Here is a 19661-nt window from a genome sequence, read left to right as displayed (position 1 = left end):
AGTGTGAACACACAGCAAAGAGATCTCTTTAAAATGTTCCTTGAGTTAAGGTGTGGCCTATCTGAATCAGTTTGGGCTTTAATCTAGATTACTGAGATCCTTTATAAACAGAGTAAAAATAAAAGTCAGACAGAGAAAAAGCCATGGAAGTAAGAAGTAGGAAGTCAACAGAACCCAAAGAGAAAGGGAAAAAATGCCACCAGGTGCATTGCAACGTGACAGAAAAGCCAAGGAACTGCTAAAATTGCTAGCTAGCCAGATAAAACCCACAAAAGGAAGCACACTTTCTAGCTTCTGAAACAATGAGCCAGTATACTCCTGTCGTTAAGGAAATCCATCATATAGCATTTATTTCAGCAGCTGAGAAACTAAAATAGTATCCTTTTAAAGTATATACACTCACACACACCCTCACTTCTAGACTATTATCAGTTGATGACATCAACCTTTGGATCTCTGAACTAACTTAAGAAGCATTTATTCCAGGATAGCCATGCAATTTTATGATGCAAAACCCTGACATAAAACACTATTTATGATAATTTTCCCTACCAACACATTTGACTACAGGGAAAGAACATGCTAATCAGAAAATATGAAGAAGTTTTAATTTTCACTATAACTATATTGTTATTTTATTTTAGTCTGTTCATCCAGTCTGAGTTTTTGCTTATCAGCCTTTTTCTGAGTCTGCTCATTTATGGCCAGTCTGAACAAAGTTAAGTTTCCAGTGTGTAAAACTGAGATAATAAAACACAGGATTGACAGATCTTGCTAACTTTTATGAGGTCCTTTCATCTGGCCAGCTAACCTTTCAAATCATTATTTCTACATCATGACTAATATGCACAGATATTAATATACGATGGAGAAATGGATAAATATTTGTAAGATATGAGATATCAGAGATGGGGTGGTGTTGGATAAGCAATCTAAATAATAGATCTTATAATAGGGCCATTTTTTCACTTATGAGCAAAGTTTTTTTTTTTCCAGACTATAACCAGCTGAAAACTGGAAGGCTACAGGGAATCAAAGTTTGCCTATTTAACATGAAAAAATATTTACTATATGCTTGTAACTAGAGCAACTAAATCTGATCCTCTCTTTGAGAAGCTTCCAAATTTGGGAGATGGACAAAAGGGGCCATGAATGACTACTAAGGAACAAACTATTACAGAGTGTTATAGGTTATGTTTCAATAACTAGTTATTCAACACCTCTCTATAGCACAGTATAGAGTTAAATTCATTAATTTATTCTCAATGAGTTTTTACTAGGAAAACGAATTGCAATTTGAAAGCTGTCTTTCCACCAATTTCACACTGCTAATACATGGCAGACCTAAAATTAGAATTCAATCTATATGATCTATGATCCCAAATTGACAAGAGTTTATTCTCAAACAGTTTAACTCCAACCTTCAAAATAATTTATTGGCAGGTGTGCTGGTTTGAAAGGATATATGCCCCCTAAGAAAAGCCATGTTTTAATATAAATCCCATTTCTTAAAGGTAGAATAGTCTCTATTCAATGCTGTGTATTTGGGACTGTGATGGGATCATCTCCCTGGTTGATGAGATTTAGTTAAGAACGGTTGTTAAACTGGATTAGGGGATGACATGTCTCCACCCATTTGAGTGGGTCTTGATTAGTTTCTGAAGTCCTATAAAAAAGGAAGCATTTTGGAGATTCAGAGAGACTCAGAGAGAGCAGAGAATGCTGCAGCACCATGAAGCAGAGTCCACCAGCCAGCAACCTTTGGAGATGAAGAAGGGAAATGCCTCCCGGGGAGCTTCATGAAACCAGAAGCCAGGAGAGTAAGCTAGCAGATGACGCCGTGTCTACCATGTGCCCTTCCAGCCAAGAGAGAAGCCCTGACTGCGTTCGCCATGTGCCTTTCCAGATGAGAGAGAAACCCTGAACTTCATCGGCCTTCTTGAACCAAGGTATCTTTCCCCAGATGCCTTTGATTGGACATTTCTATAGACTTGTTTTAATTGGGACATTTTCTCGGCCTTAGATCTGTAAACTTGCAACTCATTAAATTCTCCCTTTTAAAAGCCATTCCGTTTCTGGTATATTGCATTCCGGCAGCTAGCAAACTAGAACAGATTTTGGTACCGGAGAGTGGGGTGCTGCTGCTGCAGTTTGCAAATACCAAACATGTTGGAACGGCTTTTTAAATGGATAAAGGGAAGATTTTGGAAGAGTTGTGAGAAGCTTGATAGAGAAGGCCTAGAATGCTTTGGAGAGACTGTTGGTAGAAATGTGGACTCTAAAGATACCTCTGATGAGGCCTTAGAAAGAAATGAGGCATGTGTTATTGAAAACTGGAAGGAAGGTGATCCTTGTTTTAAAATGGCAGATAATCTGGCAAAGTTGACTAATGGTATTGGCTGGAAGGCAGATTTTAAAAGCCATGAACTTGGATATTTAGCAGAAGAGATTTCCAAATTAAGTGTTGAAAGTGCAGTCTGGTTTCTCCTTACAGCTTATAGTGAAATGCGAAAGGAAAGAGATAAGCTGAGAACTGAACTCTTGAGTAAAAAGAAACTAGAAACTGAGGTCCTGGAAAATTCTGGGCCTACAGAAAGGGAGACTCCAGAGTATAGTGTCTTGTGTGTGGATTTAACCAAATGTGGAACCAGCCAGCCATTTCAGAGAAAGCCAGGATCGGACATGGAGTTATCCAGGAAAGATTTGTGGAAACTCCTTGTGTCTGATGGGCATGATCCAAGGCTACTGCATAGAAAGCCAACGAGAGTGCTGTGGGACCTGTATAAACAGAGCCACTGCCAGTCTGGACTGAGGGGTTCAGAGAAGGGACACATTGGAGGAAAAATAACTTCAGAGGCAAAACCGTGGAGGCTGAGGTCTGAAGTCAAGAAGCCTCGGGCCAGGAGAGTGGACCCACCCAAGCCCGTGGAGAGGGTGAGTTTGCCCCAAAGGCAGAGAATGGGCCTTCCACCTCGTTGCAGTGGGAGAGTCATGCCGCCTCAGGTCTTGGAGAGAGTGAAGCACGTTCCTTGGGGTTTGGGGAGAGCCTGGCTGCCACCACATGGAGGGGTTGAGCGTGTGCCCCGGAGATGGCAGAGAGCCCGGGTGTGGCCCCAATGCTTGGAGAGGGTGGAGCCGAGAGAAAGGTGGTCTCCCCAATATCCCCCAAGGTTGCATTCAGAGAGAGGCAGGCATAGGCATTTGGATAGGGTGGGACTGCCGCTTTCTAAAGCCCTGAGGATAAATGACTGTCAGACTTTGAAATCTAATGGACTTTGCCCTGCAGGTTTTCGAAACTGTATGGGTCCAGTGACCCCTGCGTTCCTTCCTCCCTATGGAAATAAGTATATGTATCCTATGAATGTTCCTCCTTTGTATGTTGGCAGCAAATAACTTGTTATGAGTTTTAAAAGGTCCAGAGCAAATGGAGAAAATTTTGCCTTAGGATAGACCATGCCTGTAACTGACTTGATGAGATTTTATACTGTCTCTAATTTTGTACTTCATTGTATTGCTACTGAAAGGTTTAAGGTTTCTGATATTGTTATGAAGTTAATATATTTGTATATGGGAAAAACATGTCTTTTTTAGGGGCCAGAGGGTGGAATGTGCTGGTTTGAAAGGATATATGCCCCCTAAGAAAAGCCATGTTTTAATATAAATCCCATTTCTTAAAGGTAGAATAGTCTCTATTCAATGCTGTGTATTTGGGACTGTGATGGGATCATCTCCCTGGTTGATGAGATTTAGTTAAGAACGGTTGTTAAACTGGATTAGGGGATGACATGTCTCCACCCATTTGAGTGGGTCTTGATTAGTTTCTGAAGTCCTATAAAAAAGGAAGCATTTTGGAGATTCAGAGAGACTCAGAGAGAGCAGAGAATGCTGCAGCACCATGAAGCAGAGTCCACCAGCCAGCAACCTTTGGAGATGAAGAAGGGAAATGCCTCCCGGGGAGCTTCATGAAACCAGAAGCCAGGAGAGTAAGCTAGCAGATGACGCCGTGTCTACCATGTGCCCTTCCAGCCAAGAGAGAAGCCCTGACTGCGTTCGCCATGTGCCTTTCCAGATGAGAGAGAAACCCTGAACTTCATCGGCCTTCTTGAACCAAGGTATCTTTCCCCAGATGCCTTTGATTGGACATTTCTATAGACTTGTTTTAATTGGGACATTTTCTCGGCCTTAGATCTGTAAACTAGCAACTCATTAAATTCCCTTTGTTAAAAGCCATTCTGTTTCTGGTATATTGCATTCCAGCAGCTAGCAAACTAGAACAGCAGGTAAAAAACATCCTCATGAAAATTAAACTTTTGGGTTCTCATATAAAATCCAAGATAATTATTAGGTAAGAGATATGATAGAGAATTTAAATTTTTAATACTTTTTTTTTTTGCAGAGAAGTTGACAATGTGTATAAAACTTTTACTTTTAAAGTCTAATCTATTTATATTGAATTTACCATATTTTACAGTAGTTAAACATATCATAAGCAGTCATCTCTTTTGTCTGACTTACAAGAGAAATAAGTCACTTAGCAAGAAATAGATTTGTATCGTACCTCTTGCTCTTCCTACACATTTGATTTTTATATACATACATAATTTAAAAAAAAGATTTAAGCCAAGGAAAGAATCAAGTACAACTTTAAATAATCACATCTTCAACTTCCTGTCCAATTTATTACAAATACATTATATCTCACATAAAGTTTTTGGAAAAAATAAAAATTGTTACAATGATGGTGTTGATAAAAAAAGAATCAATACACTACCAGAATATTTTCAAATCTGATATACATATAATTACTTACCTCAGACATGGGGGTTCCCCAGAAGTCATTCTGAAATAAAGTTTTTAAAGGTGTAGATGGGTGTAAATCTTTATTATCCAATATTGCTGAAACATCATCAAAAACAAAACCACAAAAGAGGCTGTTCCAGTAGCAGGCAGTCACCACAACTACTATTAAGGTTACTTCTTTGAGGTTAATATCAGCCATCTTTTCCACAGTCCTCAATGACAAAAACTAGAAAAAGTCATGAAGATAAAATGAAATAAGTGATATGTTTTTCAAATAAGTACAATTTTATTAGATAGGTAATAACTCTGAATGCTACTTTTTCCAGGAGATCAATTCTCAAACCTCAGCTCAAAGGTCATCCACCTTTATACCCGTACAGATTTTTAGCCTAAGGCAGAATGAATTGTTTCTTTATGCGTAGTCTTGTATTTCTAATACAGCCCTTTATGCAACCATTTAATCTTTGTATCCATCTCCCTAGCTATCTAGATGGAGAAAAAACAGATCAGGTCATCTCAGAAGATAAAGTAATATACAACATACAATCTATACACGATGCACCCCAGGAATTCTAAATGAATCTTTGTATGAAAACAAATATTTGAAAAGACACTGAGCATGGGTTTTCCAAAACGAAGATGAAATTTCTATTTCAATACTTTATGTAACTAAAGTAATATATTAACTTAATTTGAAGATTACAGCCTTGTTTAGTTTGTTCAAAAACCTTTATAAAAAATTTGTCTCAACTTAATGCTAGCTATACATTGGCCTTTCTTGAGTGAAGGTAACCTCTTGGTGCCTTAATTAGGACATTTTTATAGATTTGTTTTAATTAGGACATTTTCACAGCCATACAACTATAAATTTACAATTTAATAAATTCTCCCTTTTAAAAGGCATTGTTTCTGGTCTATTGCATTCTGACTGCTAGTAAACTAGATGACATAGCAAAAGGGATTTTATAAATGTGAATAAATTAAGAATTTCTAGATGAGATTATTGTGGATTATCTGGGTACATTGGATGTAATCACAAATATCAGTTTAAGTGAAAGTGGGTGGCATTAGAGTCAGAGAAGTAGAGGTAGAGAAATGAGATTGCTGGCTAGGGCTTCAAGCCAAGAAATGCAGGCAACCTCTAGAAGAAGGAAAAGGCAAGGACACAGATTTTCCTCTGAAGCTTCCAGAAGGAAGGAAGCCCTATTGACACCTTGATTTTAGCCCAGTGAAAACCATTTGGGACTTCAGATCTCCCAAACTGTAAGATAATAAATTTGTGTTGTTTCAAAAGTTTGCAGTACAACAGTACTGAAATATATATATGCAAATACGATTAAAAGGCAAAATGCTAGATTGTATATATAGTAACAATAAAAAAACAAGAAAGCTATGACACTACACAAACAATGAACCTTAAGTTAAACCATGGATTTCAATTAATAGTACAATTATAAATAAATATTTGCAATCATCAATTGTAACAAATATTCCCTACCAATGCAAAGTGTTGGTGGTGGGGTGGTATACACGAATCCTGTATTTTATGCGTGATTTTCTATAAACCCACAACTTCTCTAATAAAGAAAAAGAGTTTTAAAAGTTTGTAGTAATTTATTACTGCAACAGTAAAAAACTAATACATCATTCACAGAGTCAGAAGATCTGAGAGCTACATATCTACAGGAGTTCTGGCCAGATCAGAGAAGAATAATATGAAATAAAATCAGAATCCCATTAATAAAATATTCTACATGGTTAGGGAGGATAGGTGCAGATTTAAAATCAGATGCAAAATATATATAAAGGTATGCAAAAAAGAACCTATGAAAAATAATGAAGTATCTTTAGAATCCCACAGGAAGACCTTAAAATATCTTAGACTTACAGATATGCAAAATTCAACAAAGTAGGAAAGGAAATGAGCTATACTCTTAGAGGAAGTAAAGTTTTTAAACTAAAAGAAAAAGTATTTAAGGGCTTATCTTGCCTAGAATAACTTACCATCTCTAAATATTATGGACTTGTATACTCTTACTATCAGAAAAAGATATTGGGTAATTGGAGCTGAAGGGATACAGACTGTGCAACAGGACTGGATACAAAAACTCAGAAATGGACAGCACAATACTACCTAACTGTAATATAATTATGTTAAAACACTGAATGAAGCTGCATGTGAGCATGATAGAGAGAGGAGGGCTGGGGGCATAAATGAAATCAGAAAGAAAGATAGATGTTAAAGATTGAGATGGTATAATCTAGGAATGCCTAGACTGTATAATAATAGTGAAATGTACAATGTACAAATTTTAAAAATGTTTTTGCATGAGGAAGAACAAAGGAATGTCATTATTGTAGGGTGCTGAAAATAGATGGTAATTAATATTTAAAATGGCACCTTATGTGTGAGACTAAAGCAAAAAATGTTTGTTACAAAATTTATGTTTTGACTAGTGCATTTACTAATACAACCTATGTAGATAGTTTGATCGAACGCCATAAGTACTTGGAATCTCAGGTAGGACGTGAGATTTTGTTGGTTTGTCCAGAGTGATGCCCCAATGAATCCCAGAGTGATTCGATCAGTGAGTGGAAAAGTATTTGCAAAGCCCCCTTTGGGGAATGGTGAGAACGGGGAGAAATTCAACTTCCCCAAGCTGAATTCTTGATATTCTCACAAGCAGTGTGAACAACCAAAGCTATAGGCTGAGCCCCGAGTCTTGGGGCTTAAAAAAAAAAAAAAAGAAAAAGGTGATGGTGCTTCTGCCTAAAGATTGGAAACTGGTCAGATATTTGCTTTAGCTCATTTCAAAACCTACTCTACAATGACCGTCAAGCTCTAAAAAAAAAAAAAAGGAAGGGATAAAACCCATAAAGATGAAGACAATAGGGAGATCACAGCAATAAATTTTGGAAGATGGAAAAGCAAAAGGATTAATAAGTGATTCAGTAGAGCCCAGGAAAGCAAATCTTTGGCTGATAAAGAAAGGCTGAAAAGTTTCTGATTCCAGCACTCCATTCCCCAATACCAATCTCAAAAATTGGTGGTGTCTAAGACCTCAGGAAATAAAGCCAGGAACAGTTGGATTTGTTAAAGTTTAAAGCCCTGTCACACTATGTTCAACCAATTAACTATCCTTTTTACACCAATGCAGAAGAGTGGAGGTTTCCTCTATGTAGAAAGTGAAACAGAGGGTCTCTAATCCAGGGGACACTAGAGACAACTGAGAATGAAGACAGCATACTGAAAAGGAGGGTTAAGTAAAAACCTATGTACATATCTGATTATGTTAAGACCTTCCAGCCCTCTCCTCCAACCGGGTATAGAATGCTGTAAAATTTTACAACACTGGAAACAAAGAGGATTCCAAAGTTTCCAGAAATAAAGCAGGGTTCCATACCAAAAATTAGGAATCATAACAATCATTTTCTTCAGCAGCAATATTGGAAGCTAGAAAAAGGAATATAAAAAGGGAGCAACCCTTCAAATTTCTGAGGAATAATGACTTCTAACTAAAATTCTACACTAATAAAACCAAAAAATCAGTGAGAAAGTAAAATAAATACATTTTTTAAGACATTCAAGGGTTCAAAAAAATTTACGGATGTGTTCATTCTCAGGAAACTAGTAGAGAAGGTACTCTAATAAATGAAGGGGTATACTAAGACATCAGAAAACACTGGAATTAACACAAGGCAGAGGCAAACGGAATGCCCAGAATGACAGCCATGCATGCAAGTCTATTAACCAGTAGACAGTGGTCCTGAGAAATATTCCCAAGAAATTATAACCAATTTACCTTCAATTACATTGAAATAAGGAACTATTAAACTCTTCAATTATAGATCTATGTATTGGTGATTTAGAAAAACAAAATAACTCAGGATATCCATTGTTGAGCAGATGAAGATAGTCGCATCTACTAATTGAAAAACTTTCTCCCATAATTAACCTCAGTTCCCTGACCCAGTAACACCAATTCTTTCGGAAAGATAAAACTTGTCTAGGTAAGTATTTTAATGACAGGAAAGTTTAAAATTAACAGAGAAGAAGAAATAAATAAATCCTGTGGTTTTAGTATTTTGAAGTTATATTTAGGAATAAAACATTTATTTGATTTTAGAGTATTTGTAATATTTAAGAGAATTTCACATACTGGAGTCAGTATTAAATTATAATTACAACTTATATAATTGAATAATATAAATAAAACTATATTATCAACTATGCAATTTCTGGATTTAGGATTTTTTAGTGTCTAATAAGAATGTAGCCAAATTTACATCTTGTACTGAAATTTTTGTAAGAACTAAGGAATTACTATAGTTTTAAGTTCAAATTATTAGTTATACCAAAGTTGTACAAGTATTGAGAAAGTTTTGCTTTTTAAGTCAGGCAACTAAATTTCTTAAAAATAAATACATTTATAAATTCAGTTTTACATTAAGGGGATTTCATAAGGATTTAAATGTGGTTGACAAGGGAATTCAGTTAGTACAACTTGAAGTTGTCCAAACATCAAAGAAAAACTGACAATGACTATTCTCATGTTACTTTATAAAAATAATACTTTTTCTTAGGCTCAATTTAAAGGCTTATGCAATTTCAAAAATGTTACTTTACCTTGGACAGATTCAATAGTTTCTCAATATAGTTAGGTAATAAAAAGTTTTGCAGTTACTTTAAGTGGCAAAAAAAAGTTTCATTCAGTTAATGAAATGCTCAGTTTCAATACAGAAACCAAAACTCTCAACTTGATTTAACTTTGGGATTCTCTTCTGCCTCAGGCTTGAGCTTACAGTAAAAGAGAAGTTTATTATCAAGGAATCGAGATATGGTATAGTTTTCTCTTTCCTCATCTACAGGCAGTACTTTACATTCCTGTAAAAACTTTTTGAACCCTATAGAGTTACAGGAGAATGGAGAGGGATGAAAGAGTAGGAGAGCAAAAAGTACTTACCTGTCATATTCAAAGCGAAGACTCTCATGGGTGTTTGTGGAATCTTTGGGAATAAAGCTTGCAATCACTGGGGAAAGTCACTTGAAATTTCCTTTACCTCCATGTCATTCTCCTTCATTAGAAGGTCCTTATTTCCTCCTTGAAAACTGGTTATTTCTCCAGCTTTCTTTATGGAGGTCTGTCTGTCATTCCCACTTTCCAACCTCTGCTTCTACAGGTGGCTTTTGGACAGAACATAAATTGACAACACAACTGAGCTCATGAGCATGTAACAGAAATAGCTCTCTTTTTCCCTTTCTATCACATTGAGCTTCCTGGGGGAATTAAAAAAATTATTTTATCTTGGCCCTTTAGAGTGGTCAATGGTAGCTCAGTGGCAGAGTTCTCACCTGCCATGCTGGAGACCCGGGTTCGATTCCTGGTGCCTGCCCATGTGCAAAAAAAAAGAGTATCTTGGTCCTTTACAAATTTTGTACAGGTGAGGGATTCAAGAAGCATCTCATGTGTTTATGAATAAGGTGCCAATCTTCACTGAGTGGATGGCATCGCAAGATGTTTTACTTTTGTGATGCCTCGTTACCAATATTAAGAGAGCTTCCCCTAGATACAATGACAACTAAAACTGCAGGCTCACATGGTTGTAAATCAACAATCTGGCATGGGTTCAGCTTAGTGGTTCTTTTGCTGAACTTGCCTGGGGTCACTCACATGGCTACAGTTATTTTGTGGCTTGACTATGTAACTGAGAAATTAGGATTTAAGGGATGATTATGATTACCGAATCTATTCCTTTTTGCTTTCTGGGATATTGGAGTAGACAGGGGAATATCTAAATCACTAAAGTATAAGTCAGTTGCCCTATCTGAAATGATTGCAAAAAGCCCTTATCTTGTACCTTTGTGACTAAGAATTGTTACTTCTTTTTTTCTGGTCATTTTCTTGTAGGGCAAAGACCCTAATGCTAATGGATAATTTGTAGTCAGCCATTAACTAGCTTCAGTCCTAGATATTTGTAAATCATATTCCCTAGATTCAACTATTAAAGATAACTTGTATCCCTTTCTTTTGGCTTACACTTTTATACTTTTAGTATTGAAGTGATAGTTCTGCCTTCTCTCCTTTCAACTTCTGTTCTCCTATTGAAATAACATTGTGTCCTTTTCTGCTTTAAACTTGTTATCCAAAGTGACTGCATCTCCCCTCACTAAACTCCTTAAAAATCCTGAACCCTCTAAACTCAGGGAAACAGATCTTAGGCCTCTAGGCCATCTGCTCACCTACTACATGCCTAGAAATAAATTCTGTCTTTGAAACCCCAGTGTCTCAGGAATTGGTTACTGATTGCGTCTGGCAAACGAATCCACCACTTTTGTCTGATAACAACTATGGCTAACAATTTAAAGAGTAGAAGTCTCAGCCTGGAAGGCTAGTCTCTGCTACTCATGGCCCCATCATCTAGGAATTAGCCTGGGATTCTTTAAATGGTGATCTCAGGAAAACAACAGGGCAAGTTTCAATGCAGGAACTTTCAGGCCTCTGCTTCCTTAATGCATTGTTATTCTCAACCAAGCAATTTAAATCCAGAATCAATGTGGGGGAGGTTATAAAACTGCCAATGACAGAATTTTAAAAAATCTCCAAGGCAGCTTAATATGAGAAAAGGAGTGCTAATTCTAGTTCATGTTCAGGAGCTCAGATGTAGAATCATCTTAGTCTCTGTCCGAAAGAACAATCTGCAAAGGTAGAGTTTGGAAGGCTAAGGGGAGGGGGGTTAGTTACACTAAGTATAGAGGGAAGCATGATTCCCTGGGGGGTCACACTGTAAAAATGTAATACATCACTGTCAATTGTTTGTTTTGTGAATTTAGAGGTTTTTTTTTCTATGTTCACAAGCATACCCATACATATGCAAATAGTGTGATTGGAGAGTCGCTTGGTTTATCTGCTTACATTACAAAAATGAGATGTCACTATATATTTTATTACAGCTATGATTGGCTTTTCCGTGTCATTGGCCAGTATACAAACATTATAAATCCAAATACCTTCACCTGGCAACAAAACGCTTCAACTGAAAACACAGTAATTATATTTAAAAATACAAATCTAAAATGTTTCTCATTATGCAAGTTTCCTATGTTTTACTTAATAGTTTTGTTCTAAGTTCTCGTTTTTTTTTTTTAAATACCTTATTAGTTTTGTTCTATCTTTTAAGTTCTCGTTTTTAGAAATATGTATTATCAGGAGGTTGGATATTTCAGAACAATATTCTATATCACTGATGTCTCATTTTAAAAATTTTCCTTTTTCTTCTAATGTATTCTGAGAAAATATAACAGGATTATTCCTTTTCATGATATTTATATCTTTTAAAAATTTTATTGGTAGTACATTTCTTCTCAAGCTTTCTAGTATTTCTTAGCATAAAGCTACTTCAGCAGAAGGCAGCTCTATCAGTTGTTTTTTTTTCACCTGAGCTGTAGAGTAATTTCAGACTGCAACTAAAGACAACTTATAACCTACATCATAGATACAAACACATCTTATAATACAATTCTGGCAACAAAATTGTACTGAGTGCTCACTCTTTCCAATGATCCAACAGTTCAATTGTGTAAAAAATAAACCTGCAATAATGAATCTGGAAATATTTAGCCTATGAAGGGAAGTCCTCCCAGTTCAATGGTTCCATGGTGACTGTACCATCTTCTTTAACAACAACGTTCTATGTTCTACTTCTAAAGTTTGTAAGTTTGTTTGGCCTGCTATGACGTCTACTATCCTTTCCAGTCTTCTCATGTTGAAGGAAGACAAGTGTCTGCTTGCTGTACACACCTCTCTCCAAGAGAATGAGGCAAAAACAAAGTATTAACCATACATAGTGAATATATTTCCTGCTTTATTTTAGACACTGAAAAAGTAAGCTACCACTTATTTACATGATAAGGCAGCAAAAAGAGAACAGTAGTAACATCTAAGAAATACTGGCTGACTGCTTCAGAGAACAGAGGTAGCAATGACAAAAGACAAATCCATCTCGCAAAGAGATTTTGGTCAGATAAAACTGTTCATAAAGCCCTAGAGAAAAAAGAAGGCAGGTCTAGGCAAGTGTTTCTGAAAGAAGGTCACATTAATCCCTGCTCTTTGTGGAAACTGAATAATGCACAAAATGTGATGAAAAGTAATGGACAGTATTAGCGATTTTCCTCAGAATTACATAGTGAGATACAAAGTATCTCCAGTGTCTATTACAGTGTTCAAGCTCAAAAATAGAACAGGTTAAAGAATGAAATTTTATGCACGAGTTTGCTTTTAGTCAGGATTATTATTGAGATCTGGGTTATATTAGCTTCACCAATTATTAGGAAATCACTTAATTTCTCTGAATTTGTTTTAACTTCTGAAAAATGAGAATAAAACTTACCATAGGCCAGGCACCTTCACGTGCTGGTAATATAAATATGAATAAGAAGGTAAGGAAGGTAAGGACAAAAAAGACCAATACAGTAAAACAAAATCAGTAAAATAAATATCAAGTAATAGCTAGTTACAATGAAAGTTATGTAGAAAACAGGGTATTATGATAAAAAAGATTCTTCTTACAAAAATAAATATGCAGTAATAAGCAAAGTAAATACTAAATTTCATCCCTTCCTTTCCCTGTAAATTGTGAATTAAAAACATTGAATGTGAAGAATATTTGAAGTCCAGACGAAATAAAGTCTCAATTAGAATATGATATATTTAACATAGATAGAAAAGTTGATTCACTCAGCCCTTTACAAATACTGGTGCCCAGAGAAGTTAGAGTAGGTGTTAAGACCTTGTCCTCCAGAAAGAAAGAACCATGTTCAATTATCCTACTTAGATTTGATCAGAGTACTTAAACTCTCTAAGATGCAGTTTCTTAACTTAGCTGGAAAATGAGTACAGTATTAAGAACCCATCCCACTGGATTTTTATGAAGATTAAATGAAATAATGCACAGTATTTGGCATATAATCTTTCAGTAAAGGACTAAATTATAGTATCTACAAACCCAACACATGTCTCTAAAATTTATTTCACAAAGTTAACGTTTTTATTTTCACCTGGGCTACTTTTAATACTCAAACGAGTGGTTTGAAAAGAAATCTTTTATTTTCAAAAGGAAAATTTACTATCGTATTAATAATGAAAGAAAAGCTAAGGAAAAAAAAATGGTAACGATGAGACGCACTGGCACACACAGCTGGGAAGTCATTTTACATTTCAAGTCTACAGCTTCTTAAATTACCTAGTGCTGTATCAAGCACTAATCCCTCATACTCCAGAATCGCGGGGAGCAGAAGGATGCTCAAAACTCGCACGAATAAGTGCGGTAAATAACTGAAGAGGCCCTCCCATAGAAGGTACCCTCGGCAATCAAACAAGTGGTTTGACAAACCTAGCGGCCCTTCTCTCTCTCCAACACCCACCTCCCACCCCCAGCAGGGACCTCTTCTTTCCACTCTACCCTAGCACTTATCGAATCCTTAAATCCGCGAGAGCAATGGTAAAGCGGACAAGATCGGAGGACCACCACATCTTTTCAATTCTTCACTGGTCCCCAAACCACGCTCTGGGCTGCGCGGGCCCCACTTCACAATATGGAGATAGATTCTGATACCAAAGAAGGACAAAACTTTTTTCCTCGCAGAGGGCACCACCCTGGCGCCTCTTGCAAACGCCTGAGGAGAAGGTGGCGCTTACTAGCTCTTCAAAACAGGGCCAGGCCCTTCGGTCGCAGTGCGTGGAGCTTCCCCTCAATTCCTTTCCCTCCGCTGACCGACAGCCGAACCTCACCTGGTAGAGGTACCACAGCGATAGCCGCTTAGGGAAAGCGCAGGAAGAAGGGCCCAGCGAGTGAGGCCACTGAAGCCATAGTCATGGCCTAACTCGCTCAGGCCACCAGTGTGGACGCGTCTCAGCCCCCGTACCTCCCGCGTCTAAGTATTATCCAGGTTGCCCGGGTTCGGGCGCAGCTTCCCGCACTGCACGCTGGGAACACCCACCCTCCCTTTCCCAGCGGCTTCAGCTCCCAGCATGCACAGGACTCGGCGCAGAACTGCGCTCTGGGATTTAGAGGCCTAATTGCATGCCTTCTCCTCTTCTTTAGCACGTATAGGCGGGGAATCTAAACGTAAAGCATTAATCCACAGTCGTGAAATGTAGGCTCTGCTTGCATCCGGGGCCTTGCTCCGGAGTCTGCGGGGTGGGGAAAGGCGTCGCTTAGCAGCCACCGCCGCTACTCTGCATGGTTCCAGTTGGCCGGACCTAGACGTCGAGTGGAACGGCGCTGGGGGTGTGGTCAGAGCTCGGCGGCTGGCTTAGGCGTGGTGGGTGCGGTAGATGAGGGTTCTTCGCTGGCTACCTGTTTTGATCTAGGTGGGTTGCTCTTCCTGAGAGCTGTCGGAGTGTTGTGAAACGCGGGTTCTTTAGCCTCACAGGGCCTGTATTTAACAGCGCCGCTTCTCCGCCGCTTTTAGTCTCTCTGCAATCTTGCCTTCCGCGCTCCAGCCCTGGTTTCCCAGGCCAACTTCACTCAGTCCAAATGTTTATTTCCGCACTTTTTTTTTTTTACCCGTAGTTGCTGCTTATCCGAGTCAGTCATTTTAAGCCTTTCAAGTGTCCCCGCTCTTGGCACCATTAAATGTGCGCGCGTGTTGAGGACAGGGTTTGTCGGGAAGGGGATCCAGAATCTCAGGCCTAACCTGGATTCTTTTAGCAAGGAAGCCGTCGAATTTTATTTATTCGGTACTGTTTTTTTTTCTGACAGTTTGGGCCGACTGCTACAGTTCTTGGTTAGGCTATTTTGCCCATTTACTTCTTTTGCAATTAAGGAGCCATAACTAACACCGCAGAGAGTTATGAGTCAAGACTGTTTACCTTGGAAATGCTAATATACACTTGTTTTATTATAGAAGGTAAAGCACAGTGAAAGAATTCAAGATGCCACCTAATATAAACTGGAAAGAAATTATGAAAATTGACCCAGATGACCTGCCTCGTCAAGAAGAATTGGCAGATAATTTATTGATTTCACTATCCAAGGTGCTTAATATATACATAGAACCATGATTAAATCTTTGCTCCTGAAATCATTTTGTAGTAGAACTGGAAGCGTTCTTATAGTTTGGTTAAATAGTTGCTTTTTGTTTACATAGGTGGAAGTAAATGAACTAAAAAATGAAAATCAAGAAAATGTGATACATCTTTTCAGAGTTACTCAGTCACTAATGAAGGTTTGTATGCAGTAGATTTTATTATTAAACTATTAGAAAGCATTTAAGAATCTCTTCTTATCTGAAATAAGTAATCTCTGCCTAAGTACTTTGTAAAATCTGAATCAACACTCAAAAAGTGAGATATATTAAAATGTGGTGGGAATGTCAAAGGGTGCAACCACTGTGGAAGGCAGTTTGGCGGTTCCTCAAAAAGCTGAATATAGAATTGCCATACGACCCAGCAATACCATTGCTAGGTATCTACTCAAAGGACTTAAGGGCAAAGACACAAACGGGCATTTGCACACCAGTGTTTATAGCAGCGTTATTTACAATTGCAGAGAGATGGAAACAGCCAAAATCTCCATCAACAGAAGAGTGGCTAAACAAACTGTGGTATATACATACGATGGAATATTATGCAGCTTTAAGACAAGATAAACTTATGAACCATGTAATAACATGGATGGACCTAGAGAATATTATGCTGAGTGAATCCAGCCAAAAACTAAAGGACAAATACTGTATGGTCCCACTGATATGAACGGACATTCGAGAATAAACTTGAAATATGTCCTTGGTAACAGAGTTCAGCAGGAGTTAGAAACAGGGTAAGACAATGGGTAATTGAAGCTGAAGGGATACAGACTGTGCAACAGGACTAGATACAAAAACTCAAAAATGGACAGCACAATAATACCTAATTGTAAAGTAATCATGTTAAAATACTGAATGAAGCTGCATCTGAGCTATAGGGATTTTTTTGTTTTTGTTTGCTTGTTGGTTTGTTTGTTGTTGTTGTTTTTTACTATTACTACTACTTTTATTTCTTTTCTTTATATTAACATTTTATATCTTTTTCTGTTGTGTTGCTAGTTCCTCTAAACCGATGCAAATGTACTAAGAAACAATGATCATGCATCTATGTGATGATGTTAAGAATTACTGAGTGCATATGTAGAATGGTATGATTTCTAAATGTTGCGTTAATTTCTTTTTTTTTTTTTCTTTCCGTTAATAAAAAAATAAAAATAAAAAATAAAAAAAATAAAAAAAAATAAAAAATGTGGCTGAAGAGAGCCCTTAGTGTGCAAAGCATTGCTAGTTCCTGCTCTAAAGTTCCTAGAAGAATGTGTAGGGGAAGCAGAATGGGTTTATTTAGAAATAAATAATACGTTTTGGTATATACGGAGGTCCTAATGAATAATGCAGGCAATAACTGCTATAGTTGTAGATAAAAGGAGGAGAGATCTAAGAGGTTTGAGAAAACTTTGAAGACTTCATGCAGGATCAGGTCTGACAATAGTTTTAGATAAGTGAATGGGGAATGGTAAAATGGTAAAGAGATTCTAGAGCTGAGAAATTACCGTAATTAAAGACAAGAAATAGGAGTGTGCTTATTCTTTGCATTTAAGGAAACAGCTGCAGAAAGTGTGTAGAGAATATAGCACATTGGTGAATGGTTTGGGATAGGCTATCTTAAGACCTTATTTTATGCTAACAACAACAAGGAGCCATTAAGAGTTTTGAGTTACCATCAACAGATGTAAAAATATGCCTTAGACATGAGATCTTACTGGTTTGTATAGGGGTTATGCAATGCCCTGATATATCCCAGAATAATTTGGGCAGAGAATAAAAAAGTATTTGCAGAGTCCCCTTGAGGGACTGGAGAGAAAGGAAGAAATAATAAACTTCCCCATCTGGGGAATTCCTGATATTCTTGCAAGCAGTGGGGACAACAAATTCAGTAGGCTGAGCCCTTGATCTTGGGGTTTGCCTCTATGAAACTTTTGCCTGCAAAGGAGAAGCTAAGCCTACTTACAATTATGCCTAAGAGTCACCCCCAGAGAACCTCTTTTGTTGCTCAGATGTGCCCTCTTCTTCTAAGCCAGCTGTGCAGGTGAACTCAGTGCTCCCTCTTCTATGAGAAACATGACTCCCAGGAGTTTAAATCTCCCTGGCTATGTGTGACATCATGGGATTGAGAAAGCCTTCTTGACCAAGAGGGAAAAGAGAAATGAAAGAAAGTTTCAATGGCTGAGAGATTTCAAACAGAGTTGTAAGATTATCTTGGAGGTTATTCTTTTGCATTGTACAGATATTTCTTTTTAGTTTATCATGCACTGGAGTGACTAGAGGGAAATACCTGAAACTGTGAAACTGTGTTCCATAGCCTTGATTCTTGAAGACAATTGTATACGTATATAGCTTTTACGATATGACCGTGTGATTGTGAAAAACTTGTGTCTGATACCCCTTTTGTCCAGGGTATGGACAGATGAGTAAAAAAAAATAAGGAAAAATAAATAAATAAATAATGGAAGGGGAATAAGGGGTAAAAAAAAAATTGGGTAGATTGAAATACTAGCGGTCATTGAGAGGGTGGGATAAGGGGTATGGATGTATGAGTTTTTTCTTTTTGTTTTTCTGGAGTGATGCAAATGTTTTAAAATTGATTGTGGTGATGAATACACAACTATGTGATGATATTGTGAGCAATTGATTGTATATTGTACATGGACTGTATGTGTGTGAAGATTTCTCAATAAAAATATATATTTTTAAATATGCCTTAGAGTAACTGGGCATGGTATATACTATGTATAAAAGTGAATTGAGGACGGTCCATGGTGGCTCACTGACAGAGTTCTTACCTGCCATGCCGGACACCCGGGTTCGATTCCTGATGCCTGCCCATTAGAAAAAAAAAAGTGAATTGAACCTGGAGTTTATGTTATGAGCTAGAATAATGATAATTGAAAAAGAGATAGTGAAAAATATTACAAAGGAGGAAGTTGCATACCTGATATAAGACTGGAGAGAAAAGGAAGACTCAAAGATAATAGTATTACGAATCTAGAAACTATCGCCTTAAATAAGAAAATCATTCATTTATTCATTGAACAGATATTTACTGAATGTATTCATATGCCATGCATCACAGGCACTGAGTATTGGAATGATAGATAAATAAAGCAAAATGCTTGTTTTCAGTACTTTTCTTGTGTAAAGGTATATTGAAATAACTTTAAAAATTTTTCATATTTAGATGAAAGCTCAAGAAGTAGAGTTAGCATTGGAAGAAGTTGAAAAAGCTGGAGAAGAACAAGCAAAATTTGGTAAGTGGAAAAAAGTTTATTATGGTGTTTAATAATAAATTTCATTTATTTGTTAAGCAGTGGAATGAAATTTAATATATTCTGTAAAATGTGAATATTCTGTTTATTTAAAAAGACATTTTCCAGACTCCTATTTCATGTATCTCATGCATAATGGTTACTTTCTCTTACATTGCCTTATTATTACCATCAGCATAGAATCTTAAATTTTAAAATAATTTTATTATTTTATTAAAATTTCATTAAAAGTCTGAGTTAAGGTAATCCTGATCTATTGAAAACTTGTCTTGGTTTCTTTTAATAGAAAATCAATTAAAAACTAAAGTAATGAAACTGGAAAACGAACTGGAGGTATGTCCTTTTGTATTCCCTAGAGCATAATGGCCATTAACTTAATTATTTTGAATTATTACTCAAATATTACTGACTAGAAAAATCCCATGGAAGACATTGTGTTCTTACTTATTTGTTCAGTATGTGCTTACATGGCTGTTATAAGCCTTAAGTTCTAAATATTGAATATCCAACTG

The 19661-nt window shown here is 37.0% G+C and overlaps 2 protein-coding genes across 10 annotated transcripts in view; one reads left to right on the top strand and one right to left on the bottom strand.

Annotated features, from left to right (window-relative positions):
- The window catches only part of TMTC3 (transmembrane O-mannosyltransferase targeting cadherins 3), a 70650-nt gene extending 55716 nt beyond the window's left edge, over positions 1 to 14934 (bottom strand). For 2 of the 5 annotated variants that reach the window (XM_077111543.1, XM_077111547.1), the window contains exons 1-2: positions 14589 to 14934; positions 4811 to 5026 (exon numbers count right to left, since the gene is read on the bottom strand). In XM_077111543.1, the coding sequence (XP_076967658.1) occupies positions 4811 to 4999 (189 nt within the window). In that variant the 5' untranslated portion in view covers positions 5000 to 5026; positions 14589 to 14934. Of the gene's footprint in view, positions 1 to 4810; positions 5027 to 9764; positions 13279 to 14588 lie in introns of those variants that run through there. The other 3 variants (XM_077111545.1, XM_077111546.1, XM_077111544.1) reach the window with 3 other exon arrangements.
- Positions 14815 to 19661, top strand: part of CEP290 (centrosomal protein 290) — a 103019-nt gene continuing 98172 nt past the window's right edge. For 3 of the 5 annotated variants that reach the window (XM_077111540.1, XM_077111538.1, XM_077111542.1), the window contains exons 1-5: positions 14815 to 15170; positions 15707 to 15836; positions 15950 to 16027; positions 19062 to 19131; positions 19436 to 19482. In XM_077111540.1, coding sequence (XP_076967655.1) covers positions 15735 to 15836; positions 15950 to 16027; positions 19062 to 19131; positions 19436 to 19482 — 297 coding nt within the window. In that variant the 5' untranslated portion in view covers positions 14815 to 15170; positions 15707 to 15734. Of the gene's footprint in view, positions 15171 to 15706; positions 15837 to 15949; positions 16028 to 19061; positions 19132 to 19435; positions 19483 to 19661 lie in introns of those variants that run through there. The other 2 variants (XM_077111539.1, XM_077111541.1) reach the window with 2 other exon arrangements.

This window comes from Tamandua tetradactyla, chromosome 7 (genome assembly GCF_023851605.1).
Source record: "Tamandua tetradactyla isolate mTamTet1 chromosome 7, mTamTet1.pri, whole genome shotgun sequence".
In the NCBI taxonomy this organism is placed as follows: domain Eukaryota; kingdom Metazoa; phylum Chordata; class Mammalia; order Pilosa; family Myrmecophagidae; genus Tamandua; species Tamandua tetradactyla.
The sequence above is the reverse complement of the archived record's forward strand: the minus strand, read 5'-3'. Positions and strand labels throughout refer to the sequence as shown.